Genomic DNA, 21,942 nt, shown 5'->3' on the forward strand with positions numbered 1-21,942 from the left:
TCAAATATGTTCTATTATATCCTACTTTCATTTTTTCCAGAACTGCATTTAAAAAAAATTCAGTTAAGGACACTTTGAGTTCATATAGAAAAAAACCTTTTAATCTCTCAAATATGCCAGCACACGTGAATCATTAGCTGACCTGCGATAACCCGATGATGCCCAGGCCCTGGTGTACATTCTCTCACGATTCCCTCCTCTGGAGTATAAGACTGTGGATATGACAACACTCTTGCAATTATATTGCATTACAGGGCCAAAGGGATTTACAGGTGTACTTAAGGTCCCTAAGCAGTTGACTCTGAATTACTAAATGGAGATTATCCTGAATGTGCCTGACCTAATCAGGTGGGAGAGATGTGAAACAACTTCCTGCCAGCACAATGTTGTGGAAAGGGCCCTGTGATGGGGAATCACTCATGGCTGATGTACAGCAAGAAAGTGGGGACCTCAGAACAAGAGCCACAAGGAAGTGAATCCTGTCAACAACCAGAGAGACTGGAAGAAGGCCTGAACCTCATGCCTGACATACCTCAATCTTTCCACCTTGTGAGACCTGAGCAGAGGACCCAGTAACGAGACTGCTGACCCATGGGAACCCTGAAGTATTTAATAAATTAAACTTGTGGTAATTTGTTACTCAGCAGTAGAAAACTAACACATTAGCAACTTCCCTTTCCTTTCAAATCTAACCAGAGGGCACCTCTAAGAATTTTTAAATTTTCCTTGTTTTATAAGTCAGTCTTCCATCTTTATCAAGAATATTATAATTAAACTTAGATTGCAGGGAGATATTATGGTGAGCACTAAAGGCTCAAAATTAAGGTGATTATTTACACTTACATTTTTTTTAAAACAAAAATTTGAGCAGCTATTCTCCAAGGGTGCTTTGTGCAAGTTCTACTGAATTTACATGACAATGACAAAAGCACTGTCTACTGACAAGAAGAACATCAAAACCATAAAATAAGATAGGCAAATGAAAGATTATTTGCTAGTAAACTAAGTAATGACCTATGTCTTTTCTAGTAGCACATTACTGAGGACCTGGCTTGATGCAGAAGGAAATAATTACTTGCTATTTCTTAAGGAAATTAAATGGTTGTAGAGAGGACAGCAAGGGAAAGCAGTGAAAATAGCCTCCATGTCCACACAGAAGAAACTGCCCACCCTCCACCTGATGTATAGGCTGCATGTGCTAATGAAGACCTCAGCCCTTCATTACCTCCTGACACCTGCTCAAGGCTGCAGTGGAGGAGGCCACTCTCCAACAGCCCTTCTACTTCTCTGCTCAAGCAGCTGAGGCATTCCTTTCCCAACAGTTAGCTGTGCTTCCCTCTCAGCATGTTTATGGTACACATTCCGCCCATTACAACTGGAATAAAATATGGAACCAAGTGATGTACAGATGTAAAAGGGGGTGTTGAAAACCCCGACTCTACTAGAGATGAGTGAACTGCTAAAAATTTCTATACAATTAGGTATGGCTGGGACAACTCTAACATGGACGGAGGGGAAGGAACACATCTAAGATGGATGGAGGAGAAGGAACACATAATGCACATTTATACGTTTTGTGTTAAAATAAGATGTATAATATATGTGTCATATTTTTAACCATTTGTGTTTTAACCAACTTGAGCACTCATATTTGTACTAGGGACATGATATTGTAGGCTGATATTGTGGTTCTTTTCCCATGCACAGTTTAATGTGTACAATTATTTTCCATATACCTTTATCATTAGGCAAGAACCACCTCCACAGGCATGGAAGAAAATGCCACAGATTAGGAGCAAGGAGATAGAGATAAAGAGTTTAGTGGCTCAGCTGTCTTCTCATAAGCTTCACTTCCTACCCTTATAACATGAGCAAAGGAGGACTATATAAGCTCTCAAGTCCCTGTGGCAGTAATTCTATGACCGTATTTTAAATTATAAAGTAACCATCTATGTCTTTAAAAAACACTAACTCATCACCATAAAAAAGAAAACCTTCAGTTGGACAGTAGGGATATTAAGATGCTAAAGAAATTAAGAAAGTTAGTTCTATGCTGCTCCATTATTACAAATTTCAGTTGTAAAATAAGAGTATTTCCAAGGAGAAGAACTTAATCTAAGGTAAAAGAATGGTGATATCACTGTTCCCAAGCACACAACTGTGGAAAGGAACAATTTCATGCTGTTGTAAATCAAATTTACAAGGAGACATATTACATCAAGTAAACAACCAAAGTCACAAACATGATTTTTCTGACCATATTAAACAGAGCAAAACCTTTCAAACTAAGGATCTTAAGGAAAAAAATCATTTTCATATTCAAACAATGATGATTATAGCCAAGATTCAAGCATATTGTCTCAGGGCTGAATAATTGCCTAGTAGGAAGGAGAAATAATAACTTGCTAGTATTTTTTTTTAAGTTGTACAAAATTAAATAGGTTTGTATACTATTCTTTTTATATTCTTGACAAGAAAAAAATCAAGACACTGTGTCTCCGGAAGTGCTGCTGTCACCCTTCCTTACGGAGTTAGCTCAGTGTGGCATCAAATGAAATGTAGTTTACACTGGTAAACTAAACCTTGTAAAAACTGTTCATAGGTGCTGTTGATCATCGTAAGTTGCTGTGTTTGTCCTTTGTCCATTTAATTTTAAGTTCTTTGAGGATGTGTATTTCCCTTTTAACTTCTACTCTGCCTTACAAGATGTTCTATAGAACCAGCTTTCATATTATATCTGTCTGACAGAGTTAGGAAGGAATAAGAATTTACTGTGGAATTCCAAGAAAGATAATGATTAAAAACATCCAGAAGGAAACTTCACTTTGTTTCAGATGGAATGTGCAAAAGAGGTGCCAATTGTATCAGAGGAAAGCGATCAGCTTCACCAAAACTTATTTGAGTAGCAGAGTATAGCATCTGTCTGCAGTTGACATCTATTCCAGTAGGCATGCTTTATTCTAGACAGATCCATTACCATTCAATAACCTGGTTGAAAGCTATTCCGTGATAAATTCTGCTACACCAGAAGAGTCACACAGGCTCGGAGGCTGGTCTGTCTGCAGATAATTCAACAATATATGAGGGTCATTTTCTTCATTTTACAAAAAATACAACTTCTGCTATTCAACCTGTATTCCCATTGCTTCACCTACAAGACAAAACCGCACGTTTGGGGACAACACTTTCCTACATCATTACCTGGTGTGGTGCGATGTATGTGAAAGCCAGCAATGTGTGCAAGGCCTCACCCTTCGGTCTGTCACATCCTTTTCTGCAAACTGCTGCCCTGTCTATATTTTTAAAGTAATTACCATGAAGTGCACAACATGAAAATAAAGCAAAACACTAACATCAAATCATAAATAACCATGCAGACTACAACAGAGTATTTTTAAGTAACTTTTGATCAACAGAGATATAAGATTATGGGTGTGACAAAGGGAAACCATATGAAAGGGAAAATAGCATTCTTTCCTTATTTTTTTCCCATAAAAATACCAGTACCTAAGTGTGTGGTGTATGAGGGCTGTACCTGACAGTCTTAGGTCCTATCACTCAAGAATTAGCTATACACTCTCCCAATAATTGTATTATTACTTTCTTTTAGTATTATAATCTTCGGGTTCTTTTTGGCCTTTCTCTGCCTGCATTTATTGAAAGATACACTGGCACAAGAAATCTAGATACCTCTAAGCTAACATTCAAAAGATACAAAGCATGAAATTCAGATTTATTGCATATTACATTTGAGTGTTACCTAAATACAGTATGAATTTAAGAGGTTATAAATTACAGATATTATCATTTCAAATAAGAACAATTCTTTTAACAATGGTTTTTGCTTAATATGAGAATCTATTGTATATTTTCCTCATTATTATTTACTGAACTCTAAACGGCATTTTTTGTTAATATTTAAATTGATAAAGCAAGCTGCCTGGATCTAGTTTCGTTGTGCTCATTTCTATCTGCTGCTTTAGTTTAAGGCACATTTTCCTTTATTTCTCTTTTCCACAAGCCATAAAAAAACTCATTTCTAATTCATCCGTTCGTTCAGCTTAACCTCTCTTCTCAGCAATTAAAGCACTCTGCGCATCCCTCATCTATCACACAGCCAGCTAAATAATGCATTGCGTCCCCCGCTCATCTTTTATCATCCCAAATGACAGGTATTAGCATATCTCCCCAGTCAATTACAGTGCAGCAGAATAATCACAGCATAATTGGGCGAAAGCCACTCTAATCACCAACCCTGCAAACTCGCAGAATAAAAACTGAGTGGCAGTTCAGACAGGCCTTGCTCTTGTCCATGATTCTAGCCAACAAGCCTGGCAGATCTCCATTTCCTTCCTTTTCAAACTTATCCTTTAGGGAGGTCAACCTCTCCATACGTCCTATGTAAAAGAAAAGAATGTGCACACACATGGACACAAGCGTGAATCATCTACAACATGCACATGCTTTATTAATACCTGTGATTCTAGATGTTTGCATACTATTAAATAGCACACAATGAAAAATTTCTGTCTACCAGAAAACAAAGTATTTCATGAATGTTATATGTCATTAAAAGTTCTATCTCATGACTTACATTAAGGTAAAACAAAATATTTAGTATTTTATAAAGGTTACTTATTTCTATCAAAAAACTGAAGCCCTTCAAATGTTTACATCTTCTATAGGTCAAAAATCTAGATTTCCTAGCTTCTTTCCAAATTATTTGATTACAAGAAAATATTTTTTAATTGACGACCTATTGTTATTCTTACACTGCAATAGCATATAAATAATTTTTAAAAAATTATTATATTAAGTATAGGTTAACTCATTAAGACAATTGAAGAAAACAAGCTTACACTTTTCTAAAAGAACTAAAAATTAAATGGGACAAAAATAGGCATATAATGTGAGAAACTTAGAAGTACAAACTTAAGATACAATAAATGTATTTTAAAATGTTCAGGAAATTTCTTTGAAATTACTTTTAGAATACTTTTTATAGAAGATTACTGATTTTAACACAATACTTAAAGTGTAACATCCAATCTAGGCCTATATCCAATTCTTATTTTAAATAATATGTATTCACATTTGCTACTACATTCTTCACTTCCTCTCCACCTCAATGAGATAGAAAAAAATCATTCTGGAATGAAATTTTCATTTGGAGAAGAGTAGAGGGAGGTTAAGAGGAATTTCTTATAAAAACATGGCTTCACGGGAAGCAGCCAATTAAGTGTTTGAAACTGCTATGTATAGCTAGAAGTAAATGAAATTTCTGTACGATTTAATTTACTCTATTTCAATCACACCGAGTCCTAGTATTCCCTTACTTCTTTTCCCTCCCTCACATTCTTCACTCCAAAGGGAAGGCATCAGGGTGGAGCCGGCTCAGTGGGCAAAGTGGGCAGCGAATCACAGCAGCACATCGTGGCATCCTGGTACACTGGGACCACAATCACTGCACACCACATGGGGGCTATGGCGACGTACAATGAGGGAATCATAATGTGGTAAAACCTGCTTAGTGACTCCACAGTAGTCACGGCACCAACAGAATTCAGGAAAATATGAAAATAGGCAATTATCGCAACAAAGCTAACAAAACATATTGATTCCTTTTATTATTTAGAATTTGTGAGATTTCCAACCAGAATTCTGTCAGACAGTTCAGTCCTCCAATATACACAAAGACACTTAGGCAATTATAGTATATCAAAAACCCAACTGCCAAAAGACCAGAGTAAAAGCAGAATTTAGACACAACAAAAAGTCTTCCAGACTTTTTCTTGCTTCCCAAGCCTGTTATTTTAAAATTGTAATATGAAATGTTTTATTTGCATTATTACTTCAAGAACTCTGCATGTATTTTTGTTGGCGTATCTTCGCAAACGTACCCACAGGATACATTACTTCAGTTGTAAAATGGTAATTTTAGTGTTTATTGGGGAATATCTGTTCCAAGTATTTATCAGGGATACATCTGGTATCCAAGTATTAATTCAACAGGTTTTTTTTTTTCAAATTTGATTTTTCAAAAATCATCTTCTAATATGTTCTTCAATTCATATAAATGTTCCACTTGGCTTTAAGCGTCTTCCAACATATTGGCTCTTTCAACACCAGTCACTTTGACATTCTCAACTGACTTGCAAAAATTGACATGGCTTGGGTAAAAGCCAGATTTAAGGCAGGAGGAGCGAGGGAGGGGGATTTTTCACCATCTGAAGAAACAAAACTGGCTTTCAAATTTGGCACCACAGAGAACCTAAAACACATGCAATCAGAATCATTCCTCATCCCCCCTTAAATAATTTCTTTGCTTCTCCCAACAAATCTTAAGCAGCCTGATGATTATTAATATGGTCATCATAACTCTATGCTAAGGAATTTTATAGGCAAGCCCAGAAACATGTCTCTAATTATTTGTGCACATCCCAAATGAACAGGTGTTTGAGGGTGGGGATAAGGAGAATACATGCATTTTTATTATTACTAGAAAATTAACTCCTCAGAAAATCGTGCCAAAATAATGTCCCCAGAGAAAAATAAAGTCAATCAAACTCCAGAATATATAAATAAATAAGCTTTCTTTCAAGCGTAACTTCCCCTCCCTTAAAAAGATCAACTTTTGAGATCCACAGACTTGGAGCCATGTTTAGTTCCTAACATCTTTTTTAAAAAGACCAGTGTAAGTATGACAAAAGCAGGCATGAATTGTACTGCGTTATGCTCCCCTCCACTCATTTCCCTAAATTCACCATCATTATTAGGGCAAACATTTCTGCACAAACATACTCCCTAGATCGGAGACCCCTGTCACGTCATCAGGAAATACATCTAAAGACTCTGCCCTCTTTCATCACCAGACAGAGCATTTTGGTTTAGGAGAAATGGAGCTATCATGATAGAACCCACTTGGTCATGATAAAATAGTTCTGATTTTTCATATAATGCCAAAGCATAGTATGGAAGCATCACGCATTCTTTACTGAGCTATGCAGTTTAGTGGATACTTCCGTGCCAATTGGACTCCACACACATCTTGTGATCAAATAATCCTTCAAACAGTGTGCATAGACCCATCTAACTGGGTAAACAACTTTTAATGAACATTATTTTTCACTGTTAGATGTAGATCTAAAATGATATATGAGAGCCCTAATACATTGACTTGAACTATATGAAATGCAAACATTAGACTATTTTCAACTATAAAAATGACAACTATATAAAAGTCAATCTTCTATACAGTTCCAGTACCAGAAGGACAAGTAACAAGCATTGCTGCAATTTCATATTAAGGGTACAGATCCAGGAGGCAGAAACTTGCATTTCTGTTCCATTTTGCCATTAAATACGGGCCTAAAATAAGTTACCTTACCTCTCTTAACCTTATTCGTTGTGAAAAAAAAGTTGAGATTAATATTTTGGGTTACATTTCCTCTTTGAGAAAATGATGAGCAAATAATTGGCCCATGAATCTAAGGCTCTAGAATTAGGGCAGCTCCAAAGGAAATTAACAAAGAAGATTAAAGGTGCAGAAAATAAAATTCCTATACTTTGTCTTGCTTTTTAAAAACTTTGCCTGGCTTTATTTCATGGAAGCATTTGTTTGTGGACAGAAAATACTTATATTTTTCCCAAGACAATGAGAATAGCTTAGACTAGTAAGCACTAGCCAAGAGAAATCAGAACAATAAATGAGCAAAGAGTTGAAGGTTTGACCTAATGAATGCAGGAAGACCTGTAGCACCTGAGGACTGAAAAGAACCTTGGTGCTATCGAGAAACCAATTTTCCATCCTTACACTAGGACTTAAAGTAAAATATAGGTCTGTTCATTTTCGGTCAAGTAGTCTTACTACAAAGGAGCAGGAAGGATTACTGATTGATATTTAACCCAAAATCAGAAATGAGGGAAGACCTGAACAACTCCCAAATGACTCCTTATGCATCTGAGAACTTTCATCAGAAGTCTGTGCCTCTTTACCTCCTAATGGTGTATGCTTTGGCCTTCACAGTCTCCCATCTTTACCAGACTTTATATTCACGTATTTCTCTAAAGACAGAGTTGAAAAAGAAGCTAAGATAACTTCTAAAAAGATAATTAAACATGATAAGCAAAACTACATAAAGACATCTGAAGTGAATATATATAGAATGTTTCCCCAAAAACTTTCCTAAATAAGAATAAATCAGATTTAAAACCAAACATGTAAGTGTTTGAACCACCAGCAGATGGCAGAGAGAGAGGCTGGAAAATTCTCTAACAAAAGAAGGCAACAACTCAACATGGAGTCCCAAATCACGACTTGAGAACTGCTATGGGTTTTTTTTTCTCCTTGAGTGTTTCTTCTATGGAGAAACAGAAAATTATTTTGCTTTACCAGTATACATTCTATAATTTAGATTCAATGACTGAAACAGTAGCGCATAAACTTGACCTCTACTTATCTAAGGATTTCTAGATTTTCATTAAATAAAAAACTTAAAAAGAAAAAGTAAATCGTTATTATGAAAAGTAATATGAGTTTGTAAGATTATCCAGTTCAAAAGGAAAGTGTTTACTAGTTTCAAGACATTGTTACCTTAAATATACTTTCACCAAGTTATATCCACACTCGCTTAGTAATTAGCCGAGTAATCTCACTAGAAAACACACCCAGGTAAGAGATGGAAAGAGTAGAGAAGAACCAGAGTTAATGTACCTTTATGAGGAAAAAAAACGTATGTATTTTTAAACAGAAGATTAATATATGTTTTCATGTGATTACATTAATAAAAGGAAGGACAGTTTAAGAGGTAGGATCTCTTATTATATGAAGATGAATATTCTAAATCTGAAATATTGTATCATAGTCCCAGGCATAACCCCTGGTTAATCAGTAAATAAATGACCCACTACATGAATTACCACTAGAAGGATGCCTAAATTCATGACCCTGTTTAAAACCATTCTACTTTCAAAATCCAATATATATATGCCAAGTTTATTACATTTTTTTTTAACTGAACAGAACATCCCCTCTGCTTTCTGTTCCTTTTGTTCTCTACTTACCTGCTCTAATCCTCAGGATTTTTAAAAATCAATTTAAAAAATAACTATTCTAATTATGAAATGCATTATGTTAAAATGTCTTATCATATGAACATTGGAACCTTTATTTTCCAGACCAGCTCTGGCCAACAGAACTTTCTTGGAAGATGGAAATGTTCTAATATGCACTGTGCCAATAGAGTAGCCGCTACTGACATGCAGCTATTGAAATGTGGCTGGTACAACTGAAGAAATGAATTATTAATTAAATTTTAATTAATTTAAATTTAAATTGCCACAGTTCTAGAAGACTAAAATATGCAGTTAAGAACAGACCTAGCTGGAGTCCTGGAAGGTACGCACCTTCCAGGACTCCAGCTTCCAACAAGCATTCTTCAAACAGCTTCAACAAGCATTATCAATTCTGTCTTCAGAAAAGAAGAACAGCAACTTAACCTCTTCCTCCTTTTCTCCAAGAAACCAACTGTGTTGGTTATTTAGCCAAGGTAGCCCATTCAGAGATGGGCTGCCAATGTTTTGTTCTATTTTCTACTTAGCAATTATGACAAGCAGTTATGACAAATAGTTACAGATTGTATCATAACGTTTTACTTTATGTGAAGGTGGAAAGGAGGGAAATTTACATGATTTTCATAATGGTCGGATGTCCAAATATAGGAATAAGCCCAAAGGTGACTCAAGTCGCTGCCAAATATGATCTCCAGCTATACAATTTTCCACAATTATAAGTACCTTATTTTTTAAAACAACAAAATAAATTTCAACTTTTATCTTATTTGAAATTATGTTTACAGATGACTAATCCCCCTTCATTACTTACCAGTTTTATAAATCAAACTGGAATACTATTCCATTTTGTAGACCTCAACAAATAGATTCAATTAAAGCAATTATATCACAGAGTAGCACACAATTATATCTGAAAGGAGAATATAAATAAATATGCATCTCTTCTAGAAGTTCTTCCTGGCATAAGGCCATTCCAAAAGTTGTGTCAAAAATGTAAGGTCCATGCAAGCAAGGGTTTATTGTTCTTAACATTGTATTCCTAGCAAATAACATATTTATTCCATAGGTATTTGAAAAAAGTACAGTGGAGTGAAACAGAATGAAATCAATGAATGTAACCACAGAACCTGAATTAACAAAAAGATTTAAGTTAACCTCAATAAACTGTTTTCAGTGTCAACCAGAACCATTCAACAGCTTCAACAAGCATTATCAATGAGTACCAGTCTCCCTTCAGTTGGGTTCTATAGATTTTCAGTACAAATGCCAAGCTAATACATTAACCCAGGTAAACAGGCGAGTCACTGAGAAAAATCCCAGAACAGAAAAAAAGGCGTAGTAATATGTTAATATCACAAGTGCTTTTCTGCTCTTAATAGTCAATTGTTAACTGTCAATAAAACTCTGAACACTCAGTCATACTTATTTACCGTGAACCAAACGCAAGTCTAAATGGGCATGAGATAAACAAAATGGAGTCTTTAAGCATACAAACTTGGTGGAAAAAAGCCACATAATGGAGCTGGCCAGGCCACACCATGCCGGCTCCCATATACAAAAGGAAAAAACCCAAACTGGCAGAAGAGACCGCTCAGAGGTCCGCGATCCTGGGCAGCCGCCGCAGGAGAGGAAGGGTGTGAACCGGGACTGAGTCCGGAGAATAGGGTGGATCTGAGATGCACAGGAGGACGGGGAGGCCCTGGAAGGCCAGGCCAGCTAGGAGGCCAGGCTCAGAGGGAGGCGAAGGGCTCAGCCTTTACGGGGCTACTGGTTGGCGGTTAGAAGACAATTCGGAATTGATGTTATTTTTCTCTAAGATATTTATTTAATCAACCAAGATATGGATAAAAAGTAATACGTAACAGTAAATGAATTTAGTATTTAGTTTAAAATCTTATTTTTAGATATTTTAAGCTTAGACTTTCCTCTAAAATGACAATAAATTTTAGGTGCCTAAAACAAGTTCTAAAAATTATTGCCAAAAGAGAATTCAAAAGGGAAGGAATCTAAATATTAAGAGGGAATATTACATAATTTTATTTAACATTAAGAGGAAAATAATGAGGTTACTTAAGTCTTTAATCCTAGTCCCACCTCTGCCAGTAAGAAGCTATGTCCTTGGTGTTCAGCCCTCATTGCCTACATGGAGGAAGGCTGGACCAGAGGATCTTGACAATCTTTTGCAGGGACAAAATTTTAGGACTCTAGGGAAATGGTCTCAGGAAAAGACAGAAAGAGGGAAAATGTAGGAAGGAATAGACAAATAGTGAGCTCTGCAGTATGGTTTTGGAGAAAAGGCCTTAGTAAGTCTGACATGCCTCTCCTCGGATTTGCTTTAAAGGCAGGGGCAGAGGCCCTAGGCTGGCCCTTCTCTCCCCCAGGGGCTGGTGACCTCTAGGAAAGCAGGGCTTGAAGGGTTCCTTAATACTGGTGCATACCCTGCAAGGATGAAAGAAGGGTTCCCCAGGAACAGGGGGACTGTCACCTGGGGGCTCCTATGATGACCTGTATTTTATCTTTTTTTCTTCTTCTCATTCTTTTTTTTGAAGAACACATATGCTTACCCTCGATTTTCCTCATCATTCATTTTTAAAATGACCTCCCCACCTAATTTTTTTGTAATAGTTTCTATTAGAAATTAAAATGAGCACAAAATTTAGGATGTTTTTCTTCCAAAGAACATGCCAGTCAAAATAATGCATCAAATATTTCTGGATTTGTGGAATTCTGATGCCCATTTAGGCCTGAAAAACAAATGAACTGGTAATATATTTCTGTCCACCTACCTTGCAGAACAAAAAGGTTTTAAAAATTATCTTGGTACCCAAATTATGTAACTGCCAAACAAGTAAGCATTGAGGATTTACCTCAGGAAATCTGTTGTACTGAACAGAGGTATTATTTTCAAATTTTTGTCTTGGCTTTATGAATATTCATTCATTTAGCAAGATATTTAAGAATAAGCCCTAGAGTTGGAGGGAGAGCTATCACTGGCATATACCAGACGAGCAACACGTGAAATGCAACACGGAATGACTAGGAGGAGGGAAGAGGCGTCTGGGAAGGCAAAGCCCGCCTCAGAGGAGGAGCTTCGGCAGAGTGTGGGTGGGGAAGCCCAAGGAGGGAGCAAAGGAAGGGAAAAGAGGCCAAATAAGGCAGATGCTGCGAAGAGGCAAGTAAAACGCAAGGACTGAGCTGTTCTGCTGGCGTGAGGACAGGAAAGTTATTAGGGACCTTAGCAAGATGGGGCAGAGTGGGGACAGAGGTGAGGGCAGCTGGGATGAGACAGGAAGCTAGGAGGGGGCAGGAGGCCACTCAGACCTATCAGCTCTCAGGACATCCAAGTAAGTGAACAGGCTTCGGGGCTGACCTCCCTGGTTCCGATTCCACTTCCGTTAGCAACAGGCAAATTCCTATTTCCTCACCCAATACTTGGAATAACAACAGCGGCTAACACACAGGTAGTGGATTAAATAAAAATCTTATTTTTTAAATAATTCTCAACTTAGCTATCTACAACAAACAAGAAGGCAAAAGATATTCATGGTCATGAAACTTTAAATTATTTACTTAATTTTATTTAATTATTTTATTATATATTTAAATTTTAATTTATTGAGGTTTTGATAAGCTCTCTTAAGGAATATATGGAAGTTTTAATTACATCATCTTTCATTTTTAATGTCCCAGGTATATTTTACTTACTCTTCTTTTTCACTTCCCTACCATAAATTTCTTTGTAGAACTCATAAGCAACAAAGTCAAAACTTAATTTTTCTACATTTAACTGTAGAGTTTTATATATATTTGCTTAGTTGATTTATCATCTCATTATCACTAGCAGCTTTACCTAATACATTAATGACATGGAAGGCACATCTATCTTGTAAAAAGAACCAACCCATGTTGGCTACTCCTGGATGTCCTGATTTATTATTCTGTACAGAAATTATAAACTTTAGTTCTGTCTTGATAAGAGCTGAAATCAAGATCAGTGGTCTACAGTCTGTAGAACTTTACTAACACAGTTGGCTCAGTTTTTATTTTGAAGCACCTCTTCTATTCAGTACAATTCTTGTTTTTGTAAGTATACAATTTTAAATTAATTAAGCATCTTTCTAGACCTGTATCGAAAGAAGCTCAAGAAAATCAAAACTACCTAAATTCAGAGGAAAAAATTATAACTGCTGGGGAATTGCTTAAGTACTTAATATACTGTGAAATAGTTATTAGCATTTCAATTTGTGTTACCTTTGACTAAGATAAAGCTTAATAAAACAATGAATCAGGATTTGAGTGAAACAAAGACATGTAAAGTAGAAGAAAGAGCACAGCTATTTCCCATTAGATTGGCTTAAAAAATTAATCTCAAAACAGCCATAATAATCATAATAGTTTTGAATGACTCCAAAGTTGTTTTCTTGTTTTCCTGGGGTACAGTTTCACTATACTCATATACAAAAATAGGTTGTTTTTATCTCTGGGTCACAATGTGTTTAAGTCATTTTCCAGTGAGACTGATAAATTCATGCTTCATCTTAAATACTAAATTTATAGATTTTAGTCTGATTTAGGTGAAGCAGCATACAGGAGGTGAATAAATAGATACTGGCAAAATTTTAAAAAATGGTAAGAAAGATCAAAGGTACATTTAAGATAACCATTACAAGGATCAGAGACAAATGTGGTACAGACACACTGCAGCATTGTACCCATCCACCAAGATGATTCTAGTCATGTATTACCAATGGGTCAAACATTTTATTTTTTCCTGGTACATAAAAAAGGAAAAAGGCCAATTGTGGATAAATGTTCAAAAACATGACCAATACTTATTATTCAGACCTTTTAAGAAACAAGACAAAAATATATTTGCTGACTTGCAGGTAATGAAGCAGCAAATATTTTTTCAAATTTCTCACTTTTAGTTATATGTGTAAATACTGACATAGATTTGCAAAAATTAAAGGCTTCAATTCTTTGAAAATCACTGAATTATTTGGAAAAAATTCACTGTTGTTTCTACAAATTGAATTTAAGGCTACAAAAGCAATCTGCCAATTTAGGCATAAAATAAATGCAGTCTTTACACAATGTGGCAGGCCATGAGCGCTGCTGGTACACTCATCTTCCTTAATACTGGTGCATACCCAGCAAGGATGAAAGATCATAGAGATGAGTTCACAAGAACTGACCCTATAGGCTTGTTAAACATGCAATGAATGTTCCACAGGCATGCTGGGCATTAAAAAAGAAAAAAAAAGAAAACTTCAGACAATGACTATATTGAATACTGTAAAAAGTACTGAATTAGCTCTATCTAAATCAAAAATTTTCTTTCAGTAATTTTTGGCAGATAAAAAACATGAAAACATGATTAAGGGTGTGAACTTGAGTTAGTTCACCAAATACTTAAATATTTATAAAGGATTAGTTTATCTTTTTACTTTCAATTTATATTCATTTATGATGCAAAACCTTGCTAAACTGATAACCTCAGAATGGTTTTGTTTTTGTTAGTATTACAATGTCATCCACCTGTAATTGTAGCACAACTATTAGAACGCACTTAAAATGCCAAGCATCTAGAATGGAAAGTAGAAAAAAATATAAATAACTTATTTTTAGTTTTAGCCAAAGATGTAGCACACAAGTCAGGTACGAGTGATCACCCATACTCTGTGCTCCGAAGTTTCCATGAATTATTCTCTAAAATTTGGACTTCCCAAGTAACTGATGGCCCCTATGCTGTGCTTCTGAGCCTCTATATGAAAATGAAGGTAGACTCCCCAATGCCTCTTACCAATTTACTAACAAGGTTTAAGAGTTACTAGCAAATATGTACAAACAGAAAGTAAATCTGATAATAACTACCGATATGAAAGATTTAATTCTAAGAAGTCAGCAACTCTCGCCCCTGAGCCCCCCACCTCAGTGTGACATGGGTTCTCCCCAGGTCCCAAGCTCAGCTCCTCTGCCCTCCTCAGCCCCGTGAGCCCCAGGACCTGCAGACTTCCTTTTCAAGGACTGCTTTCCCCTTCCACTATGCCCGGGGCCATGTCATCTTTCACCTGAGCTGTTCCTCTGCCCAGCTGCCCTTCACTGGTCACTGGTAAATCCATCCTCCACACAGTGGCCAAAATCATCTAAATTGCAACTCTAAGCACTCCTTGGTTTAAATCTTTTAATAGTTTCACATTTCTATGGGATAAAATTCAGATATTTAACGTCTTCAGCCTCAGATCTTGCCACACAGACAGAATTAACTACTTTCAGTTCCCTCTCATTTTATTCATGGTTGTCCTGCGACCTGAAAGTAGCTCTCATTTCTCCCTTCCACTGCCGTTGCCTGAATTAATAATCCAAACCCTCAAGCTCCACCTAGGGATCAACCTCCTAGAATGCCTTTCCACCCAACTCTCAATTCCACCACACTCCCACAATCCTTTGCCTATTTCTAGCAGAAAGACAGCCACACTGCAGGATAATTTGGCTGTTTACAGGCGTATGCCTACCAACTGAGCTGAGAAACTTAAGGGCAGGAGCTAGAATTTAATTTAGTTGTGACTGGAACACAGGAGTTCAATAAATATCTGAAGCAGGGATAATGAATAAATGGATGAATGAAGTCAGAGTTATGAACCAAAAATTGTACTCTGATACATTCAGCAGCTGTACTTTGGTACCCCCAAACTGGGGGGGGAACCAGTAAATCCTGTTACGTGGCTAGTTCAGAATTAAAAGTCACTAATAAATGAAACTCTTGGTTTCTTGCACTATTTCTCATATTCTGCACAGCAAAGAGAAGGGAAAGAAAACATTATTATTATGGTCTAATCTTAATCTCAGCTGACGAGAAATCTTAAACTTTGTGGAAGATTTTAGAACCTCCACATTCTATTTAAAAAACCCAGTCCTCTCTGTTGAGCCTTCCCAACCACCGAGGGCGGGCTCACGAACCTACATATGAGCTACATCAGACTACACACCTTGAGTCCAAAGGCGGTATCCTCCGAGGTCAAGACTTCAACCTGAAATTATAAGGAAAAAAATAATTTAGGCACTATCAAAAACGTTGGTCGAGTCTAGCAACAGACACCAGAGCACAGGCATGGCCTGGAAGTGATACTTCTGAGAAAAACAGTATTCAGTTTATGTCAGGTGGAGAGAGAGAGAGAGAGAGAGAGAGAGAGAGAGCGAGAGCGAGAGCGAGAGCGAGATCTGTGAGTCTGTGAGTCTCTTCAAGAATTCAAGAGTTGGGTATAAATCCAGGTCACTGCCCCAAGTTCCAGTTTTATAAAAGGGCTAGCTCCTATCAAATTAATATATTTGCCATCATGTTGAGGTGGTGGTCTAAGTTCCTCAAAATGATGTAGGAAGTTAGGAGAATCATCTTTCTCACTTAAATCACAAGATGTTGCATACACGTTTTGATCTTTTACTGACAGCGAGGGAAAGTCATGCTTCGTAAAGCGGTTTCATCATGTTTGTGAAGTGCTAGTAATTTCTTGTCCTGCTTGCAGCAGAGTGGGAAGTCCTGAGGCTCTGGAATGTTGCAGAGCAAGAGTTCCTGAAGGCGGTCTGCGGGAGAAGGCAGGCAGAGGCTAAGCAACGAGTTGTGAAATGATGGCAAAACTTCAAATTTGCCTGTCAGTCCTCTGCATTAGAAGACAGAGCTCATTAACGTGAATTTTAAAAGGCTGCGGGGAACAAGACATGTATTGATAATTACTGTTTTTTAAACATAATTATTCACTCAGGTGTATAAAGCTTTTAACTTTGACGACTACTAAATACCAATATATAAGGATGAGGAAAGAAAGCAACAGAACAAATATGAATATTTTTCAAGGGAAAGACAGTGGGGCAGTTAGAGGGCTTCACTGTTAGCTTTAAACCTTTTAAAATTAGGCATTGGTGGTAGGTGTATAAGTAGAAGGCTCTCAGTTCTATCCAATGTATCTTGCTATAAAACAAAACTGGATTCTTCCCTTGAGGGAAGGAAACATGGGAAGGAAGATCATTTCAGTAAGATTTTTATGCAGCATGAAAGTAAAGGGGTCAAAAAAGAAAAGAAATGAATTGTGTTTTCAAACTGCATTCTTCACAGAAAGTGACGCTCACCCACCACCTGGTACCTGACAAAGGCCGGTGCACAAGTCAAGAGAAATGCATGCTTGGGTACTGAGAAGACGAGCAGCCTCGTTTTGATGAAAACCACATGTTGTTGATACCAAATGTGACTTTAGGCTAAAGACTGAAATGTTGGCTCAATTATAGCACAAAATCATTGTAAGATTCACAGACAGCATTTCTGTTTACACTTTGATTTCCAAAGCTAATTGTTAGGTTTAGAAACAGGATCTTATTATAGACTTTTAAGAGAAAAAAAAATTACTTGCTATTTACATATGTTTGGATTTCCTAAGTCCTGCCTTTTGCAAGTTACAACATTAGGTCACTAACCTCAAATATTTTTACATTAAAGTCTCTAATCAATGCTGAGGACTTTATTAAAGAGAAAGCACAAGCAACAAATTTGCTAAGTCTTTACTACTGTGACTACTATATGACATTTGCTCTTGAATTATATACACAGATCATATTTGCACACTTCAGTGTTAGGTACATTCACCCTTGATGTGATATTTTAATACACTTTCAATTTAATAAAAAATGGAGTGTAAGATTAAACCTGCAGAAATCATCTCTACAGTGAGTTCTATATTTGCTTAACATATTATAAAAAGTCTAAGCAGCAAAAAAAAAAAAAAAAAATTTCATTAGCAAATAGAAACCTTTTTAAAGATAGGACTTTAATATATTTGACAACTTGAGGTGATGGTAAACCAAAGCTTCCTAGTGGAATTTTGGAGCTCTCCAAGTGGCTATGTCAGTAGATAGAGGCAAAGACAGACCACGGGGACCGGAGGACAAGGCAGATGGCCGGAGGTCAGCCTCATCCTCCAGCCCGGATTCTCCCTCAAGTGTTGTTCTGAAATTCCTAAGTATTAACCAATTTAATTAAAGCAACTTAAAAAAGTTATGTTTTGTTCAAAAGCACTGTGGTTTATATACATATGCCCTCCGGTTCAGTATCCTTTATATTTTGTTTCTGAAAGATTTACATTTCAATCCCTACAGAAAACAACTGATTTTAAAAACCTGAGATCAACCTCGACTTAATAAAAAAGATCAATGTCATGCAAAGGTTTTCCAGTTAATCTCAGAGTATTTTTAACCTAAATTGGAAGGAATCCCCCTCTAGTGGGAGTAAGAGAGTATTTCAACCTTCACACATAATTTTCAGGTAGCAGTCATTAAACTTATCAATAGAAATCAGCTTAAGCTTTTTTTGTTGTTCTTTTGTCATAAATATGGATGTCTCAAAAAGGAAAAGAAGTATTTTATACTTCACAGGCCAAAAACACCTATAATTCCTGTATATAAACAGACTGGTTTTGTGTTTATCCGATGGCATTTTAATTATTAGCTAACCATCATCATCAAATTTAATTTGGCTATAAAGTACTCACAATTTTAAGTAAAAACAAGAATGTACAACTGGAAAACATTAGTACATTCTCAGTGGGAAGATTTAACAATGTAGTGGGAGGACAGAATGCCACAATCTGCATTTACCTGACTCATTGGCAAGGACGTTCTGGATATTTACTACTTACAAGGCTTTGTGCTTAGCGCTTTAAGAGGTAAAAAGTGACGAGTTTCACTAAGTTATTAATACCTCGCTGAAATATCTTTAAACGTCCATTAAAAAAATTAATTCAAATTCAGAACTGGCCAGATGAGATTACTCATGGTATTTTTTTTTTAACTTCAATGTGTGGAGATCAAAACTAGCAGAATTATAAAGTCATTGAGAATAAAGATTACGGGTTTTTCTTAAATATATAATTAGGACATAATAACTAATGCTCTCCCTTTCTACACAGATGCTGTAACAAGTGCAAAGACAACTCGGAAAGCCTTGATGAGAAGCATACCTGACATCACCAGGAGAGAGCACTTACCCAGGGGCCTGAGGACCAGCTGTGAAGGGGGATGTGCAGGCTGGCAGCGCAGAGACTTCCTGAGTCCAGGATAAGGCCCTTTCCATTAAACCACACTTTACTGCAAATGATGCTACAATCAACACTTTATAACACAAGTGCCTAAAAGAAGTCATCTGTAGAGAATGTCTAAAATCACTGTGAAAGTTTAATTCACAAAGTTCGACAGCAGCTAAGCTATTTCCAGTTCTTTCACTCAAGCACAAAAACCTTCAAATGGCTTCTCTCTCCCAATTACCCTTCTGAACCCTACACCTCTGCCAACTTAAAACAAAGCACTTTAATTTCCTATCATTCCATTAAGAAGATTGGGAAAACGTGAATTAATACATTTGGAAGTAAAACTGGTTGTACTCTTCTCTCTTGAGTCACTTTTAACATTCTTTTTATTTTCACCTGTGAAGCAGAGACTACTAATATCCAGCAGCATTTTCATATGCCGAAACTAATAATAAAGAACATTTTCTAAAATCAGGATCACACTGTCACAAAACAAAGTGACAAATATTTATAATCATATATAAAGAATCTTACTCATAATAAAAGGAATGCAAAACTCCTGACATTACTCTGTTTCTTCAACAGAGTAGCAAAGATTTAAAATTTTGATAATTACAATATTGACAGAGGTGTAATCACTCAAATTATAACCTTGCACTGATGATGAGAACATATACTGGAATAAAGTGCAATTTGGCAGTATCTATCAAAATGTATAGATCCACACGGTTGTTAACTCATTCCACTGATAATCAAGTGCAAAAATAAAGATTTACAATGTTGCTTACCAGAGCTGTTTGTAACCATAAAAAACTGAAAAGAAACATCAGCCAAATGTCCATCAACAAAGGAGTGTTAAATAAATTATCATATGGCCAAGCAATAGAATCCAATGCTCCCATTAAAAAGGAGGTAAATCTATGTGTGCAGATAAGGAAAGATTTATATGACATCACATTAAGTGAAAAGAATCAGAACAGTGTACATAGTAAGCTAATATCTGTGTTTCAAAAAAAGTGTGAGTGGGTTATAAGCTCAAGTGCCTCAAGGGAGAGAAACTTACTTACAATGTAAGAACTTTTTTCCTTAACTGCATGTTTCTTGTTCAACTAAAACTAGTTAGTTGACAAAAAAACAAAACAATTGCATAGAAAATTGTTCAATGTCAGTAATTTTAGAAATGTAAGTAAACATCTTATCTTTCATCAAGTTGGCAAAGATTAAAAATATAATGCCAATGCTTGTGTATAATCAGACCCCACGAGATACTTGTGATGTATGTCACTAAGAACAGTCCTCTCAGAAAACGATTTTTCCAGTATGCATCAATAACCTCAAATATGCTCATACCCATTTCCCCAGCGTTCTATTTGCTGGAGAAATCTTTGTGACCTAATTTGTGATCCATTTAAGTATGTGTACTACCTTATTTGAAAAACAACAAACTAGAAAAAAAGTAAACAAAAAAAAGAGTGGTTAAATAAGCATGATATATTCATATGATAGACCATTACATAATCATGACAAACTCAGTTTTCAACAACTATTTTATAATGTAGGAAAATGCTTATCACATTACATTTTAAAAGTAGAATTAAAAACAGAAATTTGGTATTATATTTCAATCAATCCATTTGTTTCCTCCATGCTGCCTTCTAGAATATGTGTCATGCTGGAAACTGTCTTCCCCATTCCAGAATTTTTAAAGAATTTACTCATGTTTTCTTTTAATACATATTACTTTAATTTTTTACATTAAATATTTGATGCATCTGTAACTTATTTGAAATAAGGTGACTCAGTTTTAATTTTCCATTTGAATAACTGTGATACAGAATAATCCATTATTTTCTACAGTGATCAGAGACACCATATCTTTACCATAGTTAAACATCAAAATGATACAAATTTTGCCTCCAATTCCAGGTAGAGATGGGGAAATCAAAACTACCCGTGAGGGACTCAATCCCAAGGGAGATGGGAGTGAGGGTAGGAGACTGATGATTAATAATCAACAAAAACCTGATCGAATTTGCATCACAATATCTGTCCATAAAGTGAATTACTAAGAATTTGGATGCTTTATGAAAAAGTAATTTTTGCCTAGATTGCTGTTCAAAGGATAATACTATCTACTTACAAAGATTGCTGTGTATGCTTCGGTTGGGCCAAAAAGAGCAATATGCCAACTAGAACCTACTCCATTAAGCATACTGTTTACATAAAGGAAAATCAGACATTAATAAATTGCTCTCCAAAACCACGTCCCAAGATTTATGACAATATAAACTCCCGGACAATTCCCTACCCAGGACACTCTCTCTGTCTCTGTCTCTCCCTCTTCCTGCTTCTGTCTCCCTCATTCCCTCTTTGCCTCTCTCAGCCACACATACACACAGATGGCTCACACTGGGTTGCAAAAGTTTTAATTTTAGCAAACAAGGAAGCTGTTCTTCTTCCTTATTATATTATTGTTTATTATTACTACTACTATTATCATTATTATCTTACTTCTTTGTAATCTATTAAAAATCTGAACTTCTTTGTATTATCTTACTTCTTTGTAATCTATTAAAAAACTGAACACTTAAAAAACCATGTAAAACCTTGCTAGCATTCTCTTATTAATTCTCCTCTTTCTCATTCTTATGTACAGGCTACGTGACAGCTCAAGGGCACAGCTTGCTGACACTGCTCGGTGTTTGGTTAGCTGGTAATAGGACACAACGACGCCTTCTACCACTAAATGCTGTTGAGTAGAACAACCACTCTCTGAGTATATTTAAAATTAACTAAAAAC

The 21,942-nt window shown here is 36.1% G+C and overlaps 1 protein-coding gene across 8 annotated transcripts in view; it reads right to left on the reverse strand.

Annotated features, from left to right (window-relative positions):
- The window catches only part of ARID1B (AT-rich interaction domain 1B), a 407,616-nt gene that overhangs the window by 144,752 nt on the left and 240,922 nt on the right, over positions 1–21,942 (reverse strand). For 5 of the 8 annotated variants that reach the window (XM_036886812.2, XM_036886807.2, XM_036886810.2 and 2 more), the window contains exon 5: positions 16,062–16,103. The exons of the other annotated variants lie outside the window; for them this stretch is intronic. In XM_036886812.2, the coding sequence (XP_036742707.2) occupies positions 16,062–16,103 (42 nt within the window). The remainder of the gene's footprint in view (positions 1–16,061; positions 16,104–21,942) is intronic. 8 annotated transcript variants of the gene reach the window in all.

The sequence above is a fragment of the Manis pentadactyla genome, chromosome 12 (genome assembly GCF_030020395.1).
Source record: "Manis pentadactyla isolate mManPen7 chromosome 12, mManPen7.hap1, whole genome shotgun sequence".
Classification (NCBI taxonomy): Eukaryota; Metazoa; Chordata; class Mammalia; order Pholidota; family Manidae; genus Manis; species Manis pentadactyla.